The sequence below is a fragment of the Mus musculus genome, chromosome 5 (assembly GCF_000001635.26).
Source record: "Mus musculus strain C57BL/6J chromosome 5, GRCm38.p6 C57BL/6J".
Taxonomy (NCBI): Eukaryota; Metazoa; Chordata; class Mammalia; order Rodentia; family Muridae; genus Mus; species Mus musculus.
Genome location: NC_000071.6, coordinates 140,305,733 through 140,321,611, shown reverse-complemented (window position 1 = coordinate 140,321,611; position 15,879 = coordinate 140,305,733). Strand labels below are relative to the sequence as shown.

General features: G+C 51.5%; 1 protein-coding gene across 4 annotated transcripts in view; it reads left to right on the top strand.

The window, feature by feature from the left end:
- The first annotated feature begins 3 nt into the window (after positions 1-3).
- Mad1l1 (MAD1 mitotic arrest deficient 1-like 1) overlaps positions 4-15,879 on the top strand; it is a 312,920-nt gene continuing 297,044 nt past the window's right edge. For 2 of the 4 annotated variants that reach the window (NR_152617.1, NM_010752.3), the window contains exons 1-4: positions 60-105; positions 6,460-6,622; positions 10,877-11,017; positions 13,842-14,021. Coding sequence is in view for 3 of the 4 variants with exons in the window: in NM_010752.3 (NP_034882.2) it covers positions 6,473-6,622; positions 10,877-11,017; positions 13,842-14,021 (471 nt within the window). In the remaining variant the exon portion in view is untranslated. Of the gene's footprint in view, positions 106-6,459; positions 6,623-10,876; positions 11,018-13,841; positions 14,022-15,879 lie in introns of all 4 variants that reach the window. The other 2 variants (XM_006504652.4, NM_001359025.1) reach the window with 2 other exon arrangements.

The window sequence follows — 15,879 nt, the reverse complement described above, 5'->3', positions numbered from 1 at the left end:
TTCTCAGATCTCGCGAGACCCCGGCGGAAGTCTCGCGATATATAGACACCGGCGGAGAGGAGGGAGATCTGAGCGGCTGCTGCAGCACCGGGCTCCTCAACTGAGGTAAGGGACCCGGTGGCGGGATCTGCGAGCGCCCCAGGCGCCTCGCGCCCTGCCCGACCGTAACGAGGCCACGGGAGGGAGCTGTCTGCTGCCATCGACACGCATGCATTCTGAGTCGGTCCTGTCGCGCGCCTTCCCTTTGCCGGGTCCCCCGTGTCTCCCTCCCGGGGCCGCTCTGGACGGTCTCCCACCCCGGTGTCCCGCTGCAGAGCCTGGGGTGGCGGGCCTGGACCGGGACCGGGACGGGGGCGGGGGCGGAGGGGACAGCGTGGCCCACTGTGGGCTGAAGGGCTCCCGGGGTTGGAGTCGGTTATTTTGTAGGTCCCAGGGATCGAACTCAGGTTGACCAGTCTTGGTGGCAAGCCCCGGTGAGCGCTGAGTCGCATGTCAGGCCCACTGTGTGTGTGTGTGTGTGTGTGTGTGTGTCTGTCTGTCTGTCTGTCTGTCTGTTTGTTTTTGGCAGTACTGTTGATTGACCAAGGAACTTATGCATTCTACCACTGAGCTATGTCCCCAGTCCTTTTAAAAATTAATTAATCGGCTAATTAATTGATTTGTGTGTGTTTGCATATATATACCAGGCTTCCTGTCGAGGTTGGAGGATAACTTAATTCTCTTCTTCTTCCATATGGGTCCTAAAGATGGAACCTTGCTTGTCTTGTCTTGCCCTAAAGTGCCTTTACAGATTGAGTTGTTTTCAGTCCCCATTCTCGCAGAGCAGTACGCTAAGCAGTCACCTACTCTGCTGCCTCCTCAGCCCAATCCTTACTTTTTCTTCTTAATTTTTATTCTGTGATGGGGCTTCCCAAGTTTTCCGGGCTGATCTTGAACTTGCCACCAGCCCTTGAATTTGTCTCAGCCTTCTGAGTACCTGGGATGACAGACCTGTGTCACCAAGTGCTAGGTTCTCAGGCTGTCCCTTGGCTGAAACCAGAAAGAAGGTGTGTGTGTCCCTGTTAACTCAGGAGCCATCCAGAGCAGCTGGTGTCCTGGAAAGTCTGCTGTCTGGAAGTTCAGGGTTCTTGTGGAGAGGGTACAACTTGAGGTGGCGCTTTAGTTACCTGTGTGGTGTCGTGGCTTCTGAAACCGCAGCCCTTCATTCTTGTGTGTTAATGGCAGAGTTCTTGTGTTGGTCCGAAGAGGGAGGACAGAAAGTGTGTCTTGGTGAGCAAAGGCCCACTTCTCCCACTGTGCCTGTTGTCCACCTGGCCACTAGCTTCGCTTTGTCATATGTGTAATTGGGGTGCACACCACGGTTCTTGTAAGTGGGAAATTCAGAAGAAATTTCTGCAAAGTTACCCCCCCCCCCCACACACACCCGTTTTGAGATTGGGTCTAGCTGTATTTTTAGGTTTTTGTATAACCCAGGCTGGCCCATGACTTGTGATCTTGCCTCAGCCCCTCACATACATTCCTCTTCTCAAGGACCTTTCTCCAACTGAGAAATGCTTAGACTCCTGTACTGGCTGGTTTTGTGTGTCAGCTTAACACAGCTGGAGTTATCACAGAGAAAGGAGCTTCAGGTGAGGAAATGCCTCTGTGAGATCCACTGTGGGGCATTTTCTCAATTAGTGACCAAGGGGGGAGGGCCCGTTGTGGGTAGTGCCATACTGGACTGGTGGTCTTGGGTTCTATAAGAAAGCAAGCTGAGCAAGCCAGGGGAAGCAAGCCAGTAAGTCACATTCCCTCCATGGCCTCTGCATCAGCTCCTGCTTCCTGACCTGCTTGAGTTCCAGTCCTGACTTCCTTTAGTGATGAACACATGTTTGGAGGTGTAAGCTGAATAAACCCTTTCCTCCCCAACTTGCTTCTTGGTCATGATGTTTTGTGCAGGAATAGAAACCCTGACTAAGACAACTTCTTTGCTGCAGACTCTCTCCAACACCTTACCTGGTCTTTCAGTCTAACCTGGCGTGACATATATTCAGCCTCTCCATTCTGTCCCCAGTGGGTTGTGAAGGAGTTTAGACAGCTACTGAGGCAGTGCAGACTCCTTCCATACAGCCCCACTGGTTCACTCACTGTCCCCTGGGCTGACTCTAACTGGAAGTTGTAGGACAGCTCAGGTGACCTCCAAGAGAAAGGTTATGGGGTTACTCAACTCTCAATAGAAGACTGAAGAGGCTTGGGGTCCCCTGCCTACCACCATCGTGGCTTCTGAACCCAGGGCGGTATTGTTAGTTGCTGGCAAGTCTGGGTCTACTTATCTAGACTTACCAGAATATTTTGGACCTGTCCCAGAGTCCTCTGTTCTAGGGGGACCAGGCAATCGTTTGTGGGTTAAAGGCTAGAATGTTGCCTAGTCTGGATGTGTCTGCTTTTGTTGTCCTCATGTGTCTGAATCCCAGGGTGTCAGGTGTCACAGTGTGGGAATCATTTCTTTCCTCCCTCCTTGGGAGTCATGGGACTCAAACTCAGGTCAGCAGGGTTTGTGGGAAGCATCTTTATCCACTAAGCCACTTCCCCAGCCCCACACCAGGTAACCCACAGACATTAAAGTTACAGACATCCCACATAGATTCCATGATCCCAAACCGAGAAGAGACCCAACCAGGGTCACAGAATCCCAGCCATGTCCTCTGCCTTTCTGCCTGACTAGATGCCATCTGTCACTGCATGCCTCTCAAGGACCTCAGTACACCTATTTCCTGAGTGTCTGCACTCTGCAGTTTTTCAGTTCTCTAGCTCCTGGCTTCAGTCTGACAGCTGGATGCTGCTCATTGTCCTTATCCAGGCGTCTTGTGAGAGCCCTGCTCTCCCTTTGCTTGGCCTCCATGCCCATGGGAGGGCAGCAGTCCTGCCAGTGCAGCGCATGTGAGCCCCGTGAGTCAGCGTGTAAGTCCCCACCTCACTTACTTGACTCCTTCCCTGGCCCATCCCAGTCCCCGATCTGAACAGAGCCTTCGGTTTGCCCTTCTCTGTCCACTGACTGTTCTTTCAGAAAGCCCATGGTGAGCTGTTGCTGCCTGTCTCCAGCTCAGCTACATAGCCTCTTCTGGCTACTATGCACCTGTCATGCAGGTCCCAGCCTTGTCCTCCCCCCTGCTGGGGTGGGAGTGGGCATTTCTATCCTGATCATTCTCAGGCTCCTTTCCCTGGGAATATCTGCTCTCTGTAACTTCACTGATGCAGGATATTTGATCACAGTGTGAACCCCAAGATGTGTTCTTTTTTTTTTTAAGATTTATTTATTATTAGAAATAAATACACTGTTGCTGTCTTCAGATGCACTAGAAGAGGGTGTCAGAATCTCATTACAAGTGGTTGTGAACCACCATGTGGTTGCTGGGATTTGAACTCAAGACCTTCGGAAGAGCAGTCAGTGCTTTTAACCACTCCAGCCCCCAAGATGTGTTCTTCACTGGAAAAACCTGTTTCTAGTTGTGGTGTGGCTCAGCCCTAGCACACATCTTTAATCCAAGAGCTTTCTGCTTATTGTAAACAGGATAAAATAAAGTCAAGAGGTGGACCAAGCATCCAGCGTGACCAGGAGTGAACATAGGAAAAAAATCATAGAGAGTAAGGGGAAATCAGGAGGAGGGATAGAGAGACGCACAGGAAGCAGAAGGGAGGGACATTTCAGTGCGAGGGTTTTTGAGGTGGTGTGGAGAAGAACTGCCTTTTTCTTCTGGGGCATCGGCTGAGGAGCAAGGTCAGCTATGTGCTTTTTCTGTCTTTCTGAGCTGGCAGGCTTTACCCCAGCATCTGGCTCCTGAGTCTATTGGTAAAACTAAGCATTTAAGATTTTGTTGAAAGCAACCCTTCCCCCTTGAGCTGTGTCCTGCAGTTATCAGAGCATTGCTCTGAAAGCTCGCCCTTCAGATGTTTAGATGCACAGTGCAAGGATCTCCTCACTGCTCACCGTGGCCTTCGAGCCTCCTGCCATCCGAACCTCAGCTGCTTTCTCAATGGCCGACCCTGGAGATGCTCTTGGTCTACCGGCCTCAAGCTTGCTCACTTTACTTACTTACTTATTTATGTAGAGGTGGGGGGGTCTCTCGTAACCTTGGCTGTCCTAGAATTCACTATGTAGAGCAGTGCTCAGAAGAAAGACATGCCCCGCCACACCCAAGTCATGGAGATAGAGAAGAGTTGGGGCTGAAGGGCTCACTGCTCCCATCCAGCAAACCACCAGCTGCTCCCTCCAGTGTCACACTCCGTGTCAGAAGCAGATATTAAATTTTCAATACCCATTGCTGGGCCCCATCTGTAATGCCACAGTGTGGAAGTTGTCCGTGGGCTCTGTCAGCCTCCCCCACCTCACCCTCCCGTAGGTGCTCTCCTAATAAACCCATGCTACTGTTCCTGCCTGCGCCTTGTCTTGTTTCTTCACCCCATACACCCTGACTTAACAGGCAGCCAGCTCAGCCAGGTATTGGGCCGTAATGAGGGCTTCACACAAGCAGAGCAAATGCACTGTGTGCCACCTTTTTGAGACCAGGTCTCACTAAGTTGCCAAGTCGGGCCTTGAACTTGTGCTCATGCCTCCTGAGTGTCTGGGATGACAGACCTGTGGCACCAGGTTTTACTCCTCCAGCTATGACTTGGCTGGGGGCCAAAAGACAGTGTTCACTGACTCTCAGCCTACAGACTAGGCAGAGTGCTTGCCAAGTCTGTCCCTCACCCTTCCCATCTGAGTCAAAGGGTGGTTCTGCTGAAAGGGTGAGGTTTGAATCCGTGCTTTATGTGGCTCTGGAGCAGCCTGACTCTTGGAGGTTGAACGCAGTCTCAGGCTAGCCTGGGCTGGATAGCAAAACCAAGTCTTAAAAAGAAAAGAGGGGCCCACCATGGTGGTGCGTGCCTTTAAGTCTAGGCACTCTGTGAGTTTGAGGCCAGCCTGTCTTACATAGTGAGTTCCAAGCCAACTAGGTTTGTGGCCTGAGAGCTTATATTAATACAAAACAAAAACCCACAAACAAGATACTAAAAAAAGTTAAGACCCAAAGTACCCAATATGTAAGAAGCCTGGGTTGGCCCACGTGCTGTGGACTGAGCCAGCGTGTGTAAACGCCAGCAGATGGAGTCTCCCCTTGAGAGGCAGTAGTGGCACCCCCAGCATTGGCCCTCTGACTCCTTTACAAGGTCCAGGTGGGTTTATGGGCAAGTAAAGTGAGGCTTTGTGAGGGTGCTAGGAACCTGCAGGACCCTCTGTGTGTGCGACCCAGCTGAGGGCAGTGGGCAGCACTGCTGGTAACAGCATTGCTGGGGCCACAGTTGTCTGACTGTTTCATGCTTGTTTCTGACCCCCAGAGGCCACATTTGCCATGAGTGTGACTTTGGGGTGGGGAGTGCCCTTGGGCCTCTGAGCACCTCCTCTCAGGACCTGGAATGTCTGATGCTCAGTCAGTAGTCTGGAGCTGAAGATTTCTAGTATGAACGTTTCACGATCTTTCTCTCTGTCTGTCTGTCTCTCTTTGTATGTATCTGTGTGCCATGGAGGTTAGGGAAACTGTGTTGATTCTTGTTTTCCATTTTGTTAGAGACACAATTTCTTGCTCTGCGGCCTGTGAGCTCTGGAAGATTCTTTTGCCTCCATCTTACAATTTGCATTAGGAGGGCCGGCATTAGAGACACTCGCCACCATGTCCAGGTTTCTGGGAATTCAAGCTTAAGCCTTTTTCTTGTAGGCACATGGGTGCCCTGGTGTGAGTGAAGGACAGTGGTGCTGCCCATCTGTGGGCTCCTTGGTTGGAGCTCAGTCATTGGGCTTCATCGAGTTTACCCCTGAGCCAACTCACTCACCTGGCTTCTAAGTTTACTTTTATTTCTGATTGTGTGCATGTCTGTGTGTGCGTGCTTCGGGAGGCCAGAGGTCGCCGGATGCCCTGGAACTGGAATTGCAGGCAGTTATTAGCCTGGTGTAGATGCTGGGAACTGTAAGAACAGGAAACATTCTAAGCAATGAGCTCCCTTTTTATTCCCTCAGCACTTTCTGGATGGGATCTTTCTGTGCAGTCCTGGCTGACCTGGAACTTTCTTTGTACTGTGTAGACCAGGCTGGCCTTGAATGCTCAGAGCTCTTCCTGCCTCTGTGTGAGTACTGACATTAATGGCTATGTCATGCCCCACCCCTTTTTTCAAGCAGGGTCTCATGTTGCTCAAGCTAGCCTCGAACTCATGTAGCTGAGGCTGGCCTTGAACTTCTCCCTTGATCCTCCTGCCTCTACCTGCTGATATCATAGGCATGTTGTGTGGTGTGCTTTGGGCCTCATTTCCTCTCCACAATGCTGGCAGTATTGGCTTCATGTTAATGTTGAAAACCTGATCGTTTACTCCATAAGGGTGTTAGTGGGTGGGCTGTGCCAGCAGACAGCACATGGGAAGGCTGCCTCTGACCTTTGCTCTGTCTTCTAGAAGGAGGCTGACCATGGAAGACCTCGGGGAGAACACCACAGTCCTCTCCTCCCTGAGATCTCTGAACAACTTCATTTCTCAGCGAATGGAGGGAACATCAGGCCTGGATGTGTCCACGTCTGCCTCAGGGTCCCTACAGAAGCAGTATGAGTATCACATGCAGGTGAGTGGCCCTCTGTGTGTCTGGGAATACACTTGGCTTGGAGGCCAGATGAATGTCCTGCAGACTCCTGGAGGCATTTATCAACTTGAGCAGTAGCTAGAGACCAGGGCCGGGCAGACGGTTACTGTGATTTGTAGTCTTATTTCACTCTGTTCTAATTCCTGGTAGTGTTCCTAGGGATATAGTTCCAGAGGGGCCAGGGCTCCTGAAAGAAGGGTTTCCCAGAAGTGGCAGCCGTAGCTGCAGTTGGGGTTAGGGCTTTGGGCCGAGGAGAGCAGTTGCCTTGCCTGGTCCTCTTGGCACACAGTGACCGTGCATGCACGATGCCCCAGGCATCTTTGCTCACTCTTTCCTGTCCCTCGTCTGCTCTGCTGCGGCTGCTCTGTGATGAGGCGGGAGCAGACTGGACAGTGCCTGTGAGACATTCGTTGTTGACTGTCCCAGCAGTACCCACACTCAGCTTTTTGGTGGCAGGCATTGTCTTTCCTTGTGAGTAGGTCTTTTATGACAGTCTTCTGTTGTTAAGTCCTCCTCTCCGCCACCCCTTTCTTGGTAACACTCGGTATTGAACCCAGGGCTGCACTTGCTGAACAGTCACTCTCCCTCTGAGGTTCATCTTCAGCTTTATTTTATTTGAAAACATGTTTTTAGATTTGTTTTACTTTATTTGAGTTAGTGTTTTGCCTGCCTGCATGTATGTCTATATCATTCCTGGCTCCTCTCTAATAGCAGCAAGTTCCTTCACTACTGAGCCATCTCTCCAGCTCCTGCATCCTCGGCTTGAAGCCACTATTTTCTGAAGCGATGTTGCCAATAGATGGTAGTTGTGTCTGAGTGCTAGTGAAATAAGAAGGGGTTACTGTGTTCTTAAAAAATACTCCCTCTTGAAAAACCAAAAGCCATCCCCTTCCTCTCCTTCCCTCCCTCCCTCCCTCCCTCCCTCGCTCCCTCCCTCCCTCTCTTCCTCCCTCCTTGCCTGCCTGCCTCCCTCCTTCCCTCCCTCCCTCCCTCCTTTCCACAACTGAACCATGGGCCTTGGATACAGGAGGCAGCCCTCCATCCCTGTAGTGCATCTCCAGCACCATCCTTACTCTTTATTTTGAGACCAGTTTCATTAAATTGTTGAGGTTAGCCTTGAAGTTACTGTGTCCTGGGCTGACCTGGTCCCTGTGATCCGTCCTCATGCCTCAGCCTGAGGTGGCAGACACACACTCCCACCCACAATGCATTTCATGACGCCTCAGCTTGTGGTTCAGTAGGAGGAAGATGTGGAGCAGGCTGTCTGAGGTCCCGGGTGCTCTGTGGTGCTGCTCCCCCAGGCTGGGTGTCTCTTCTGTAAAAGCTTCAGCCTGCTGAGACCCAGGACAGAGCTGGGTGTGGTACACCTTGGGAGATAGAGGCAGAAGCGTTGTGAGTTTGAGGTCAGCTAGGCTGCAGAGCAGGACTGTGCCGGTGAAGCCAAACATGGACTGTGAAGGGACTTCACCCTCCCATCAGCAGGTAGGTGTGGAAATGAGAACAAGGGCAGCACTTTGTGGGCTAGGGAGATGACTCTGGGTGACGTGCTGGCTTCACAGACATGAGGACCTGAGTTCAGATTCCCAGCTCCCTTGTGAACATCTGGCATGGTCACATGTCTGAAGCCCACTTCTCAGAGGGGGCAGCAAGTACAGACAGGAGGACCCTGGAGCTCACTGGTCAGTCTAATGGAATGGATGAGCTCTGCGTCCAGTGAGGACCTTAAGAAAATAAGGTGGGGGTGATCAAGGAAAATGCCCAGATTGACCTCCAACCTCCAGGTGTACATGCCCACTCGTGTGAGCACATACATACACCACAAGTGCATATGTACCCCAGATGCACGGGTGGAGGGATGGAGAAGGCTGGGCATCAGGCATAGCAGGCTGGGTAGTTTGTAGTGTGTGGGATCCGTAGCAGGAGCCCTGGCTTCTACCCATTAGGTGTCAGTTGCATATACACCTCTTAGTGGCAACTGGAGTGTTTCAGAGTCACAACATTTCCCTCTCTAGGGAGCCACTGCCTGAGTCTGAAATTCTGGTTTAAAGTGTGTATGAGTGCTCCTAGGATGTGTCTAGACAAAATGTTGCTTTAGTGAGTGAGTGCGTCCTGAGGATCTGTGAGCACCCAGGGCGTGCTGTGGAGTGGGCCATAAGGCTCCCGTGGACAGTCCCATGTCACTCCAGGACAGCCAGTGGCACTTCCTCTAGGGTTCTTTGAGACTGACTGACTCTTGCTTAGGCACTCCTCTGGCAGTTGAGGTTTTTTGGCTCTCCAGTTCTGGACTTCCAGCAGACACTGTTGTCTGTCTTCTGCTTGTCTGGGCATTAGCTAAGTGTTGTAGTGGACTGAGCAGGTGTGCCAGGTCTCTAGCCAGCCTTCTGATCAGGGGAGTCTCTGGATTGACTCAGTGACAGAGTTTGTGGGCTTGGAGGTGCAAGCCTGTCATCCCAGAACTTGGGAATCGAGGCAGGAGGATCCCAGCAAGTTCTAGAACTTGCCAGAACTACAGAGTGAGACCTTGTCTCCAAAAAAAAAAAATCAAAACTAAAAGTTAATCATGGTATGGTGGCACAAGCCTATCACCCAACTACCCATAGAGACAAGGGTAGAGACAAGATGATCAGGAGTTCAAGGCCATCCATGACTACATGGTAAGTTTGAGGCCAACCCTAGTTTTGAAAGACTAAGTCAGCTGATGGTGGTGGTACATGCCTTCAACTCAGCTCCTGTAACCTCAGCTACTCCAGCTATTCCAGCTACTTCAGCTACTTTGGAGGATCCCAAATTCAAGGCTTGCCTTGGCAACTTGGTGAAACCATGTCTCTAAACAGCAACTACAACAACAGGCTGGTGTGGCTCAGTGGGAGAGTCCTTGCCTCCTATGTGTGAGGCAGGTTCAGGGTTCCATCCTCTAAGGAAAAGACACACACACACACACCACAAGGCGGGGTGTGTGTGTGTCTGGGTCTAAGCCTCAAACTCAAAGCAGGAGAGAGAGAGGCCACAGTAAGGGACATGGCCACAATCATCCCTGGTTGACATCTCAGCAGGGAAGTGGACCTCTGTCCTCCCTCAGTGGGGTTTCCAGAGTGAGGCTTTCCAGGTGTTGTCCTGGGTTGTGCAGAAATACAGGCTCAAGCTCCCAGTAACACAAGCTATGGGGAAACAAATACACCCAAGAACAAGCTTAGAACAAGCTCACATGTGTCACTTTCCAAGCCATCTTCCTTTTTCTTCTTGCCCTTCATGTGTGCACATATGGAGGCCAGAGGTTGGCATTGTATGTCTTTCTCCATTGCTCTCTGCTGTTTTGAGATGGGGTCTTTCGCTGAACCTGGAGCTTGCCAGTTCAGCTGGGCTACCTGGGCTAGTGAGCCCTCAGCTCCTTACCTCCACCTTTCTAGTGCTGGGATTACAGATGCTCACAGCTGCACCTGGCTTTCTCTTTCTTCCAATTTTTTGTTTGTTTTTAGAGACAGCATCTCTATTATATAGCTGTCCTGGAACTCAAGATCCACCTGCCTCTGCCTCCTAGGTGCATGCCAGGTCTGTGGGTCTTTCTTTTGTGTGGGTGATGAGGATCTGAACTTAGGTCCTCACTCTCATGCGGTGTCTTAGTTATTTTTTCTTTTGCTATGATAAGGTTCCCTGACAAGAGCAGCTGAAGGAAGAAAGGGTTTATTCTGCTGACACTTAAGGGTAGAGAGGCCAAGGCAGCAGGGTCTGGAAGCAGCTGGTCACATCCCATCCACACCAGGGAGAGAGGGATGAGTGTATGCTGCTGGTCAGCCCGCTCTCCACTTACACAGTCTAGCATCCCAGACAGGGAGTGGTACAGTCTTCCCGCTTCAATTCAAGATGCTCCACAGACATGCTCAGAGGCCCATCTTCCAGCTCACAATAGATCCTGTCATGTTGACAATTAGCACATTGCACCCTGTTCCTTTTCATATGTCTTGCTGCCTCCCACACATTTCCAAGTAGGAACTCAAGCTTTTGACAGTGCCTTGCTGGGACAGGTGCTTGGGCAGTGTGCACAGGTTCAGACATTTGCCCACCTACCTTCTTCCTTCCATTCTTCCTCCCTCCCTTAGTTGTTTTTTGAGACAGGGTCTTGCTATGCAGCAGTCCTCTTGCCTCAGCCTCCCGCATGTTGCCCTTGCAGGTTGTCACTTGCCTTATTTGACATGGCTACTGAACCCTCTCTTTTCTCTTTGGGTACCAACTGCTCAGCTGGAGGAAAGAGCAGAGCAGATCCGCTCAAAGTCCTACCTCATCCAAGTGGAGCGGGAGAAGATGCAGATGGAGCTGAGCCACAAGAGAGCCCGAGTGGAGCTGGAGAGAGCAGCCAGCACCAATGCCAGGAACTACGAGGTGGGTCCAGCCCAGGGGGCAGAGGGCTGTGTGCCACACTTGTCAGACCACCAAACTGGGACCCAGCTGCTGTGGTCAGAGGCCCCAGGCATTCTTCTGTGGCCACCTAACACTAGCAGGTTGGAGAAGGGTGGCCTGCTATAGGGATGTCTGCAGAGTGGACTCTTTGCTGTGTCGTTTGCTCAGTGGTCCTGTGGTGTGGGCAGACCTGCCTCTGACTGGCTTCAGTCATCCTGTGGTGTGGGCAGACCTGCCTCTGACTGGCCTGTTTCCTCTTTGCTTCAGAAGAATTGTAGTGCTGTGGAAGAAATATTAGGTGCTGGAGTAGGGGTGGGGTGACAGGCTCAGGAAATCTCAGGCTTGCAGAGAGTCTTGGGGTCTATGTTGTATTCTACCAGAGCCTCATTTTGTAATGGTCCTGGGCAACTCAGCGGTGCAACCCTGGGACTTGGGGGACATTCAGTGCAGGAAACTGTAATTCACTATTTATGTGTGTGTTGGTGTGGATGTATGTGCAAAGGGCATAGGGGAACCTTGGTGTCATCCTTAGGAATGCTACCCATCTCCTTGGAGACAGGGACTCTCATATGGTGTAGGCCAGTGAGCCTTAGGGATCCCCCTTTCTCTGCCTCCCACAGCAGAGATGAAATGCACACCCCATTATACTCTTCACTTTTTACATGGGTTCTGGGGATGAACCTGAGGTCCTCAGGCTTGCCCAGCAAGCACTACTGACGGAGCCATCGTCCCAGCCCTTGCTTCAGATTCATTACTGGCTTTGCTGGCGCTTTCTAGGACTCTGATGGGTATGTGAGTGTCACTGTGACTCAGGCTGTGCATCAGACCTCAGAGTTTGTAACCTTCCTTCCTTCCCTGTGATGCCATCTCCCCTGTTCTTGTCTGATGTGCCTATCATAACTTTTCCTGTCCTTGTGGGAATGGCTGGCCTCTTCCCTGGTGTGCTGCTGGTTGGGCAGATTTAAGTCTGAGTTGTAGAGTCCTGGCCCTAGTGTACTGTCCCGGCTTGTCTCTCTGTTAGGGTTCTGCCTGCCTGCCTGCCTGCCTGCCTGCCTGCCTGCCTGCCTGCCTTCCTTCCTTCCTTCCTTCTTTCCCCTCCCCTCCCCTCCCCTCCCCTCCCCTCCCCTCGTTCCTGTGACAGAGTACCAGACAAAGGTAAAGTTAGGAATGGCTTATTCTGGCTCACAAGGGTGCAGTCTGTCATGTCAGGGAAGGCACGGCAGCAGGATCCTTAGGCGGCTGGTCACGTCGCATCCACAGTCAGGAAGTAGAGGAGGTGGATGCTGGGGCTCAGTACTTTTTTCTTTTTATTTAGTCTGAGACCCAGACTGGGACCAGACTGCCTGTTTCAGGGTGGGTCTTTCTTCCTCAGGTAAAGCTCTGTGGAAACATCTTCATAGACATCCCTGAGGGTGTGTCTTCTAGGACAGTCAAAATCTCGCTATTTGACAGTCAAAATTAACCGTAACGAGTAGATCTGTGGCACTCTGGCCTATGTCCTGTGCTGGTGGCCTGGTCCTGCCTCTTAGGCAGAGCTTGTTTGCTGCTGTGCATCTCCAGTGTGCAGTGCTGATGTGGCCTCATGGGCATGGAGGACACTTCAGTGAGCAAGGGAAGGCTTCTCCTGAGGGAAAGCAGGCATCGCCGTGATGAGAGAAAGTGAGGCCTTGGCCCTTCTGTCTCTCAGAGGCTTGTCCTCTGTTCTGCTTAGAGATGCTCTAAGGGGTGGGGTGAGCTGTGAGGTGCTGGAGATGTCAGACTGTCCCTTGGAGTCTTGACATTTACAGTGGCTTTTCTGGTATAGCTCAAGTGATGGTGGGTAGATTAGACAGGTCAGGTGCCCCTTCCACCTTGAAATAGCTACTTGGGATGAGGCGAAAGGTCAGAAGACCTGCCTGAACAATCTCCTTCCTGAATTGTGCTGGCAGTACCAGTAGAGTGCTCTCTGGCTCCCCAGTACTCTGATACATTCCCCACTCCCCCTGACTTGTAGAGGGGTCTTCCTGCTGTTTTAAGGCTACACTTGCAGTTGCTGTTCTCTTGGGTCCTTGGGTCCTTTCAAGGTGTGGTTCAGTCTTCCTTCTTCCTAGGGGTTGCAGCCCCCTGTGTGTGCATTGAGTCTTCATTGGTTAGGAGCTGCAGCACTGTTTTAGGCACAGGTGACATCTACTCTCCTGGAGTAGGATTGGCTGTTGAGGTTCTTGGAAGCTCTGAGTAGGAGCTTGGGTAGGTGGTGTCTGCTGAGGACAGAGAGTGACTGTTCTCAGTCCTGTCCTGCCCAAACTCATCTGGGGAAGTCCAAGGAGGCCGACATAGTAATGGTAGTCATGATGTGACTGGACCTTAGTGCTGTCCTGGGGATTAGTGTGCTGGCCCTGAAGGTGTGTGTGATAGGCACTCTGGACAGTAATGGCCCTGCCTGCAGCTGCCATCCGTGTCCCTTTCCTAACTGTAGTCATCTTCTCTGTGGGGAGTCTCAACGCATTTTAATGACAGCCTGAGCATGGCCAGACAAGATCTGCTGGCGCTGCAGAAGCTTCATTCCAAGGTCAAGTCTGAATTGTAGATTTTCCATGCTTTATCTTCTCTTGCAAGGAGGGTGGCGGTGAGCAGACAGTGTGACGAGTGACGAGTGTGTAGTGCGGTCCATGCCAAATCCCTCAGAGTGGGAGTCCCCATGCTGCCGCATCAGGAGCCCTGGTATCCGGGTCTCCTGCCTGCTCATGCATTTGTCCTTTGTGATTGATAGGCCTACCTGGCTCCTCTGTGCACTACACTCCCTGACCAGGCTCTTCCTTCTCCACAGCGCGAGGTAGATCGCAACCAGGAGCTCCTGGCACGCATTCGACAGCTCCAGGAGTGTGAGGCCACAGCAGAAGAGAAGATGCGGGAGCAGCTGGAGCGCCACAGGCTGTGCAAGCAAAACCTGGATGCTGTCAGTCAGCAGCTGCGGGAACAGGAGGACAGCCTGGCTTCGGCCAGGGAGGTGAGCGCCGGCCCATGCCGGCCGGGGACCTAGACTCACCCGGGTACAGATGGTTGTTTTCTAAGAAGAGTGCATGTACCCGTAATTCAACATGGTGACAGCAAGGCAAGATGTGTGTGAGCATGCCCACATGTGGGTGGGCACATTATGTGTGTGTGTGTGTGGCCAGAGACCAACCTTGTCTGGTTTTCCTCAGGTGCCATCACCTTGTTTTTGTTTTATTTTATTTTTATTTTAAAGATTAACTTATTATATACAAGTACACTGTAGCTGTCTTCAGACACCAGAAGAGGGCGTCAGATCCCATTACAGATGGTTGTGAGCCACCATGTGGTTGCTGGGATTTGAACTCATGACCTCTGGAAGAGCAGTCATTGCTCTTAACCGCTACTCTCCAGTCCATTGTTTTTATTTTTAATTATACATAAGCATATGGATATGTGCATGTTAGTGCAGGTTCCCATGAAGACTAGGCTCTCTTTGTGGACCAGGATGGTGTTGAACTCATGCCAGAAATGGGCCAGCCTCTGCCTCCCGAGTGCTGGGATTAAAAGTGTGTGCCACCACGCCCTGCTTTGCCCGTTAATTTTAAATACATCCATAGGAGTGACGTCATTTTTGGGCTGTGATCATAGTGAAAATACTGATTTTTCCATCCTACAGGATCAGTGAGTATGCTGAGCATAGGTGTTGTTTGGTTGGTGTGAGGCAAGGTCTCAGGTTGTAGCCCAGGCTGAATTGGAGCTTGAGGCGGTCCAACTACCTCAGTCTCTCCAGTCCTGGGATGACAAGTGTGAACTGCTCCAAGTTTCTGACATTGGTCTTTGTAAATGAGAATTTCATAACTGTCCAGACATTGATTTTGTGTCCTCATACATGTTTGGTACATGGCTTCCTGTGTGTACCCATTGGTTTCCCCAGTGTTGCTTCATTTGGGTAAACGGTGCAGGACGGCAGGCCTCGGGCAGCTCCCTGGCTGCTCCTGTCACCTGCTGGTCTGTGTTACCAGCCACTGTGACTGAGGTATTGGTGTCCCTGTCATCTTGTCTGTCATGGATAGGGAATGTTCTGTAAGTCCTGTTTCCTTTCTTCCCCAGAAGATGTAAGACTGTGTCTGTGGATTTGCATGTCTTTGATTAGCAGTGTTCTGTTAGCATCAGAGACAACCTTTGAAGCAGGGCGCAGGTGCAGCACAGTCCAGGGAAGCTGGTGCTGGTGTGTTTGGAGGTTGCCTGAGTGAGGGTTTGGAGAGAGTCTGTCCCCCTCCCCTGCTAGGCCTCCTACCCCCTTCTGTGGTGTTCAAGATCACAGGTGCCTGAAGGGGGCAGCTGAGAGCGCCAAGGGCCAGCCGCATGGCGTCATTGGTATTCTGTCCCCACACCTTCTCCACTTGATAGATCCTTGGAGCGGGCTGCGGGCTATTTTTGCCTCTGTAGCAGGGGCTGTGGAGGGACACAGCTTACGCCCTGTTCCTCATGGCTTACTCAGCCTGCCTTGTAGCACCCAGGCTCGTCTGCCCAGGGTGGCACCACCACAAGTGAGTCAGGCCACTCCTTACCAATCACCAATCACAACATTGCCCCTTAGACCCCCCCCCAGGTGAGTCTGGTGGGACATTTTGTCAGTTGATGTTCTGTCCCTTATCCAAGGTGACTGACACAGAGCTAGCTGACATCCTTAGCTTATCACACGGTGCTGGGATCTGAGCTCGGCACCTTGTGTTTGTGCAACAAGCACTTTCCTGAGGGAGCCTTTCCCCAGTTTCCTGATTTAAAAACAAGCTGTATTTCATTTTATTTTATATGAATGAGTGTTTTGCTTGCTTGTATCTAAGTATACTATATACATTCCTGTTGCC